Below are 8645 nucleotides of genomic sequence, written 5' to 3' on the forward strand. Positions count from 1 at the left end.
AGAAGACCTTACAGGAGAGCAATAGTCCAGGTGGCTTAAACTTAAAGATTTAACTACTTGTCCCAGAATGTGTGCTGGAACATACGGAAGACATTTTCTTGCCATGGAGATGCCATTTCCCATTTTCCTGACAATTGTGTCAATGTGCTCTACCCATGACAATTGATTGACTATAGTTAGTCCCAGTAATGTGACCTTATCCACCTGCTGTATAGGTTCACCGTCCAAGTAGAGATTCAGTGTGGGCATAGATGACAGCTTATGACTAGATCCCAGAATAATGGATTTGGTTTTTGAGATATTTAGTACCAACTTATTTTGTTTTATCCAATCAAAGTCAGTCCACATGACCTCACCACCACTAATCAATGCAACCTCACCATTAGCCCCCACGACCTCCTCACCTGTCAACATGACCTCATCCCCAGTCTACATGACCTCGTCACCAGTCACCATGACCTCACAAACTTTTCATATGACCTCACCATCAGCCAATGTAACCTCCCCATCAGTCCCCATAACCTCAAGACCAGTCAATGCAACCTCACCCATAGCCCACATGACCTCTTTACCTGTCAACATGACCTCATCATCAGTCCATATGACATCACCACCACTAGTCAATGCAACCTCACCCATAGCCCACATGACCTCTTCACCTGTCAACATCACCTCATTCCCAGTCGACATGACCTCACCACCAGTAAACATGACCTCACAAACAATCCATACTACCTCACCACAAGGAAACACAACCTCACCACTTGGCTATATGACCTCGCGTTCAGTCAATTCAACATCAACAACGATGGATGCAACCTCAATACATGACAACACAGCACCACCAACAGTAAATGTTACCTCTCCACGAAGAGATACAATGATACCATCATTAAATACAACCTCACCACAACCAGTTCTCACAACTTTATTTTCAGGTATAGCAACATATTCTTTTCACTTTTGATTTTGCTGGTAGATATGTCCTCACCAACAGTCAACATGACCCTTAGCTTCAACAATTAATCTATTGCTGTGACAAATATAACTTTTGATAGATTTTGACATTGGTATTGGTTCTTATATGAATAAACTTGTTTTGCTTTACGTTTCATGACAATGTCATTTCCGGTCAGTCTGTGTCATTCTCAACCTGTCTTGCTCTAATGTCATATTTATTTATTCTGCAGCTCCTAATGCTACAGATGCCCCAACTGCTGCTCCAACAGCTGCTTCCAATGTTACAGCGGCTCCAACTGCAGCTCCTAATGCTACAGCTGCCCAAACTGCTGCTCCAACAGGTGTTTCCAATGTTACAGCAGCTCCAACTGCAGCTCCTAATGCTATAGATGCCCCAACTGCTGCTCCAACTGCTGCTCCTAATGCTACAGCTGCCCAAACTGCTGCTCCAACAGCTGCTTCCAAAGTTACAGCAGCTCTAACTGCAGCTCCTAATGCTACAGCTGCCATAACTGCTGCTCCAACTGCTGCTCCCAATGTTACGGCGGCTCCAACTGCAGCTCCTAATGCTACAGATGCCCCAACTGCTGCCCAAACTGCTGCTTCCAATATTACAGCAGCTCCAACTGCAGCTCCTAATGCTACAGATGCCCCAACTGCTGCCCCGACAATGGCTCCCAATGTTACAGCGGCTCCAACTGCAGCTCCTAATGCTACAGATGCCCCAACTGCTGCCCCGACAATGGCTCCCAATGTTACAGCGGCTCCAACTGCAGCTCCTAATGCTACAGATGCCCCAACTGCTGCCCCGACAATGGCTCCCAATGTTACAGCGGCTCCAACTGCAGCTCCTAATGCTACAGCTGCCCCAACTGCTGCCCCGACAATGGCTCCCAATGTTACAGCGGATCCAACTGCAGCTCCTAATGCTACAGATGCCCCAACTGCTGCCCCGACAATGGCTCCCAATGTTACAGCGGCTCCAACTGCAGCTCCTAATGCTACAGATGCCCCAACTGCTGCTCCAACTGCTGCTTCCAATGTTACGGCAGCTCCAACTGCAGCTCCTAATGCAACAGCTGCCCCAACTGCTGCCCCGACAATGGCTCCCAATGTTACAGCGGCTCCAACTGCAGCTCCTAATGCTACAGATGCCCCAACTGCTGCCCCGACAATGTCTCCCAATGTTACAGCGGCTCCAACTGCAGCTCCTAATGCTACAGATGCCCCAACTGCTGCTCCAACTGCTGCTTCCAATATTACAGCAGCTCCAACTGCAACTCCTAATGCTACAGATGCCCCAACTGCTGCTCCAACTGCTGCTTCCAATGTTACGGCAGCTCCAACTGCAGCTCCTAATGCAACAGCTGCCCCAACTGCTGCCCCGACAATGGCTCCCAATGTTACAGCGGCTCCAACTGCAGCTCCTAATGCTACAGATGCCCCAACTGCTGCCCAAACTGCTGCTTCCAATATTACAGCAGCTCCAACTGCAGCTCCTAATGCTACAGCTGCCCCAACTGCTGCCCCGACAATGGCTCCCAATGTTACAGCGGCTCCAACTGAAGCTCCTAATGCTACAGATGCCCCAACTGCTGCCTCGACAATGGCTCCCAATGTTACAGCGGCTCCAACTGCAGCTCCTAATGCTACAGATGCCACAACTGCTGCCCCGACAATGGCTCCCAATGTTACAGCGGCTCCAACTGCAGCTCCTAATGCTACAGATGCCCCAACTGCTGCCCCGACAATGGCTCCCAATGTTACAGCGGCTCCAACTGCAGCTCCTAATGCTACAGATGCCCCAACTGCTGCCCCGACAATGGCTCCCAATGTTACAGCGGCTCCAACTGCAGCTCCTAATGCTACAGATGCCCCAACTGCTGCCCCGACAATGGCTCCCAATGTTACAGCGGCTCCAACTGCAGCTCCTAATGCTACAGATGCCCCAACTGCTGCCCAAACTGCTGCTTCCAATGTTACAGCAGCTCCAACTGCAGCTCCTAATGCTACAGCTGCCCCAACTGCTGCCCCAACAATGGCTCCCAGTGTTACAGAAGCTCCAACTGCAGCTCCTAATGCTACAGATGCCCCAACTGCAGCTCCTAATGCTACAGCTGCCCCAACTGCTGCCCCGACAATGGCTCCCAATGTTACAGCGGCTCCAACTGCAGCTCCTAATGCTACAGATGCCCCAACTGCTGCCCCGACAATGGCTCCCAATGTTACAGCGGCTCCAACTGCAGCTCCTAATGCTACAGATGCCCCAACTGCTGCCCAAACTGCTGCTTCCAATGTTACAGCAGCTCCAACTGCAGCTCCTAATGCTACAGCTGCCCCAACTGCTGCTCCCACATTGGCTCCCAATGTTACAGCAGCTCCAACTGCAGCTCCTAATGCTACAGCTGCCCCAACAATGGCTCCCAATGTTACAGCAGCTCCAACTGCAGCTCCTAATGCTACAGATGCCCCAACTGCTGCTCCAACTGCTGCTTCCAATGTTACAGCGGCTCCAACTGCAGCTCCTAATGCTACAGATGCCCCAACTGCTGCTCCAACTGCTGCTCCCAATGTTACAGCGGCTCCAACTGCAGCTCCTAATGCTACAGATGCCCCAACTGCTGCTTCCAATGTTACAGCGGCTCCAACTGCAGCTCCTAATGCTACAGCTGCCCCAACTGCTGCCCCGACAATGGCTCCCAATGTTACAGCGGCTCCAACTGCAGCTCCTAATGCTACAGATGCCCCAACTGCTGCCCAAACTGCTGCTTCCAATGTTACAGCAGCTCCAACTGCAGCTCCTAATGCTACAGCTGCCCCAACTGCTGCCCCAACAATGGCTCCCAATGTTACAGCGGCTCCAACTGCAGCTCCTAATGCTACAGCTGCCCCAACTGCTGCCCCCACAATTGCTCCCAATGTTACAGCAGCTCTAACTGCAGCTCCTAATGCTACAGATGCCCCAACTGCTGCTCCAACAGCTGCTCCCAATGTTACAGCGGCTCCAACTGCAGCTCCTAATGCTACAGATGCCCCAACTGCTGCTCCAACTGCTGCTTCCAATGTTACAGCGGCTCCAACTGCAGCTCCTAATGCTACAGCTGCCCGAACTGCTGCCCCGACAATGGCTCCCAATGTTACAGCGGCTCCAACTGCAGCTCCAAATGCTACAGATGCCCCAACTGCTGCTCCCACAATGGCTCCCAATGTTACAGCAGCTCCAACTGCAGCTCCTAATGCTACAGCTGCCCCAACTGCTGCCCCCACAATGGCTCCCAATGTTACAGCAGCTTCAACTGCAGCTCCTAATGCTACAGATGCCCCAACTGCTGCCCAAACTGCTGCTTCCAATGTTACAGCAGCTCTAACTGCAGCTCCTAATGCTACAGCTGCCCCAACTGCTGCCCCCACAATGGCTCCCAATGTAACAGCAGCTCCAACTGCAGCTCCTAATGCTACAGCTGCCCCAACTGCTGCCCCAACAATGGCTCCCAATGTTACAGCGGCTCCAACTGCAGCTCCTAATGCTACAGCTGCCCCAACTGCTGCCCCCACAATGGCTCCCAATGTTACAGCAGCTGTAACTGTAGCTCCTAATGCTACAGATGCCCCAACTGCTGCTCCAACTGCTGCTCCCAATGTTACAGCGGCTCCAACTGCAGCTCCTAATGCTACAGATGCCCCAACTGCTGCTCCAACTGCTGCTCCCAATGTTACAGCGGCTCCAACTGCAGCTCCTAATGCTACAGATGCCCCAACTGCTGCTCCAACTGCTGCTTCCAATGTTACAGCGGCTCCAACTGCAGCTCCTAATGCTACAGCTGCCCCAACTGCTGCCCCGACAATGGCTCCCAATGTTACAGCGGCTCCAACTGCAGCTCCTAATGCTACAGCTGCCCCAACTGCTGCCCCCACAATGTCTCCCAATGTTACAGCAGCTTCAACTGCAGCTCCTAATGCTACAGGTGCCCCAACTGCTGCTCCCACAATGGCTCCCAATGTTACAGCAGCTCCAACTGCAGCTCCTAATGCTACAGATGCCCCAACTGCTGCGCAAACAGCTGCTTCCAATGTTACAGCAGCTCCAACTGCAGCTCCTAATGCTACAGCTGCCCCAACTGCTGCCCCGACAATGGCTCCCAATGTTACAGCAGCTCCAACTGCAGCTCCTAATGCTACAGATGCCCCAACTGCTGCCCAAACTGCTGCTCCCAATGTTACAGCAGCTCCAACTGCAGCTCCTAATGCTACAGCTGCCCCAACTGCTGCTCCCACAATGGCTCCCAATGTTACAGCAGCTTCAACTGCAGCTCCTAATGCAACAGCCACTACCACTGCTGCACCAGCTACTTCAACCACCACTGCATCAACAGATCCTCCTACATCCAGTGAGGGAACCCTTGGGTTTGAGTTTAGTCTCAATCAAACATTTACATCAGATCTCTCAAACTCATCCTCGACGCCGTACCAGACTTTGGCTGCAGAAGTGGTCAAGGAGGTAAGATGATATAAAAATATGCTTTTTACACCAAAAAAAAAAGAAATTCTATAAGGATCACCCGAGAAAGAAGTATATTTATCTTTTTGGAAATAAATCTGATCCCTTTGCACACTGAATATACTGATGTTTCTACTGTTCTTGCGTTGATGTACAGTACATGGAAATTTGGCCATTCTATTTGTCCCCACAATTGCCATTGTGACGCACCAAAAGCTAATCTTTTTGTTTAAATACCCCATTGTATACCTTTTTTTACCCAATATTTTTGGAAGTAGAGTCTGGTAGATGTTCTTTAATTTTGTAAACATATTATGTATGCAGAATATAGCATGTAAGATGTATCAGCCTCCAAACAAAACAGAGCAACATTTTTAAATTTTTTTCTAAACCATTACATTGCAAATTACAGTAATGTTGTCTTTCAGGTAAACAAAGCCTGTACAGATGTGTATGGATCATCTTACAGACGCTCAATTGTTAACTCATTCACGTAAGATTCAATTTCAATCACTTGCTTATATTTTTCTGCACATTTGCCAGTCACTTGCTGTTTAAAAGTGTTGCTTTTTCTCTTTTTCATTAAAGGAGTGGATCAGTGGTTGTCGACACGACGCTTGTGTTCAATGATGACAGCTCAGTTCCCTCAGTAAGCAATGCAACTACAGAACTCCGCAGTGTATTTACGAGCAGCTCTACCTCCCTGAACATTATATCAGGCACTGTTAATGCAAGTAAGTAATTGGAAATTTAAAAATCTAATTAAATTAATCTGTTCATCAATCTGTTTAAATTACATGCATATTACAGTGTCATAATAATTGTTAACCCATTGGTATTTGTACAGCCTCTTCTTCTTCTGCTGCTTCCACCGCTGCAACAACTACAACTACAGCAACTGCTACAACCACAGAAACCACCACCACTGCATCAACAGATCCTCCTACATCCAGTGAAGGAACTGTCGACCTTAACTTTAGTCTCAACCAAACATTCTCATCAGATCTCTCCAACTCATCCTCAGAGGCGTATCAGATTTTAGTCGCAAAGGTGGTCAAAGAGGTAAGATGTCTTTGCACTGTAACAGTGTACTGCAAATAAATTGTGATTTTATTTTGTAACAATAATATTCCATGGGCATCATTAGACAGAGAAGCATCTTCTAAATTTAACTGCAAATAATCAGCAAATATTTTATTTTGGGAAAAAGCTCTTATCAGCGTGCACACAGAATATAGGAACACTCATGTTATACTTTTGCATTGATGTACATTAATCATTTAGTCTGTCCCCATAACTTTCCTACGGAAACAACAAAAGCCAATGTTACAGCGTATTTGAATACAGTATACAGCAGCCATGTTTTAAGAATTTAATATATACATTTCCATAATGCACACAGTGATTATTGCATTATATTGGAAGGTATTTCTTTTTCTGTTCTCACTGGCTGCAAGTTAGTTACGTCCCCTAAAGTGAGCCCAGATCCCATTGTGGCTCAGTCGCCATTGTCTTCAAACCATAGCCACATCCCTGTCTTGCAGGGCAATCAGGGAACTTGCATTTGTAGTAAGCTGTTCATTGGTGCTTGCAGACATATGTTGTATTTATGTATTGTTTTTGTCATGTTGTCTTTCAGCTAAACGGAGTGGGTGCAAATGTGTATGGACCATCTTTCCTTCGCTCCATCGTTAACGCACTAACGTAAGACTGAATTTCAATCACTGACTAAGTTTTGCCAGACATTTGCCTTTTACCTAATTTTAAAAAGCTTTCTCTCTTTGTCACTGTAGGAATGGATCAGTGGTTGTCGACTCGACCCTTGTGTTCAAAGATAAAAACTCAGTTCCTTCAGCAAGCAATATTAGTTCAGAATTCACCAATGCGCTTACAAGCCCTTCTTCCTCCCTGAACGTTATATCCACCCGCGTTTCTGCACGTAAGTTATTGGAGGCTTAAAAGTCAAACTTTATGATTTTATTGTTTACATATTTTAATCTGTTAAATAACTAAATACATGTCACGATAACATATTTGTAATTCTCTGGTCATTTTTAAATATGAAAGTACAATGTGGGCTCAAGGTTGGGATGTAGCTTACTTTTAAAGACTGTTCTTTGAACTTGTGAAGTTACTTTCACTTCAGATAATTTTACTGACTACAACCTCTGCTTTTTCTAATATTTCAGAGTCAACATCAACATCAAGCAGTCCTCCACGGCCCACAATGGGCTCACTGGCAGTCTTTTCACTAACACTGCTGGCTTTGGCACAGATTTTGATGGACTTATAACCGACACCCAAGGCAGATGCACTGACTTTGTCAATAGCTTATTCTATGCTATCAAGTGTGGGGGAAAAAACGATGTACTTACGAACCAAAAAAAAAGAAGATATAACAAGTGTGCATAATGAAATTTACCAATATAATGCCATGTGGTAAAAAGACGTGCACTGTGTGTCAGAGATTGAGACTGTTTTTCAGTATTTTCCATATTTGATGTTACAATCACTTTTGTTCCAATATCATTTTATTGAAAATCTAATCATTAAGATTGTAAGTGATCAAAAACACCAAATTTGATACTTTTTCTTGGCATTTTTGTAGCAGATGCCATTCAATATGTTTGGTTTGTAAATGCTTCTTTATATGCTATTTTTATGGGGAATTGTTAGCAATTAAACATTGCAAATACACAGAGGATAATGTACAAAATATTTCTTTCCAATTAAACGCAGGACACAAGTTACATCCAATGCCATTGTTAAGTGTGAATGAAGGAAGAAGTGTGCAGTTAAGTGTGGTGCCAAAAGCTAAGGGTATGGAGGTAACCTGATCTTGATGCTGAAGACCAATGATTCATATCACGTCTGATACCCACCATTACTTTTGGACATATTTAACCATGAAGATGATCTTTCTCTAACCATAACCATGTAGCTTTAGGAGGTTTACCTTAATGACAGCACATTTGCCACGTGAATATTATAAGAAAACAATATTGTTATTGATCCTTTAAATAAATTGCCATTAAATATAATGTTGGGTTTTGCGGAATCATTCAGTATCAAGTGAATAGTGTGGTAAGTGGATTACTGAATACATTTAAAAATGTCTGGGTACGATCATAAAATGTAGAAAGATTGTAATTGATTAACACTTGAATTGAATACAGTTTTTCCCTCT

General features: G+C 45.9%; 1 protein-coding gene across 1 annotated transcript; it reads left to right on the forward strand.

The window, feature by feature from the left end:
- Nucleotides 1-412: 412 nt before the first annotated feature.
- On the forward strand, nucleotides 413-7792 carry LOC119484897 (cell wall integrity and stress response component 4-like). Its single transcript, XM_037764074.1, has 7 exons — nucleotides 413-703; nucleotides 5887-5951; nucleotides 6047-6192; nucleotides 6306-6520; nucleotides 7098-7162; nucleotides 7252-7397; nucleotides 7648-7792. Exons 1-7 carry the CDS (start codon nucleotides 413-415, stop codon nucleotides 7749-7751), a joined length of 1032 nt encoding a protein of 343 aa, XP_037620002.1. The 3' UTR covers nucleotides 7752-7792.
- The last annotated feature ends 853 nt before the right edge of the window (nucleotides 7793-8645 follow it).

The sequence above is a fragment of the Sebastes umbrosus genome, chromosome 3 (assembly GCF_015220745.1).
Source record: "Sebastes umbrosus isolate fSebUmb1 chromosome 3, fSebUmb1.pri, whole genome shotgun sequence".
Classification (NCBI taxonomy): domain Eukaryota; kingdom Metazoa; phylum Chordata; class Actinopteri; order Perciformes; family Sebastidae; genus Sebastes; species Sebastes umbrosus.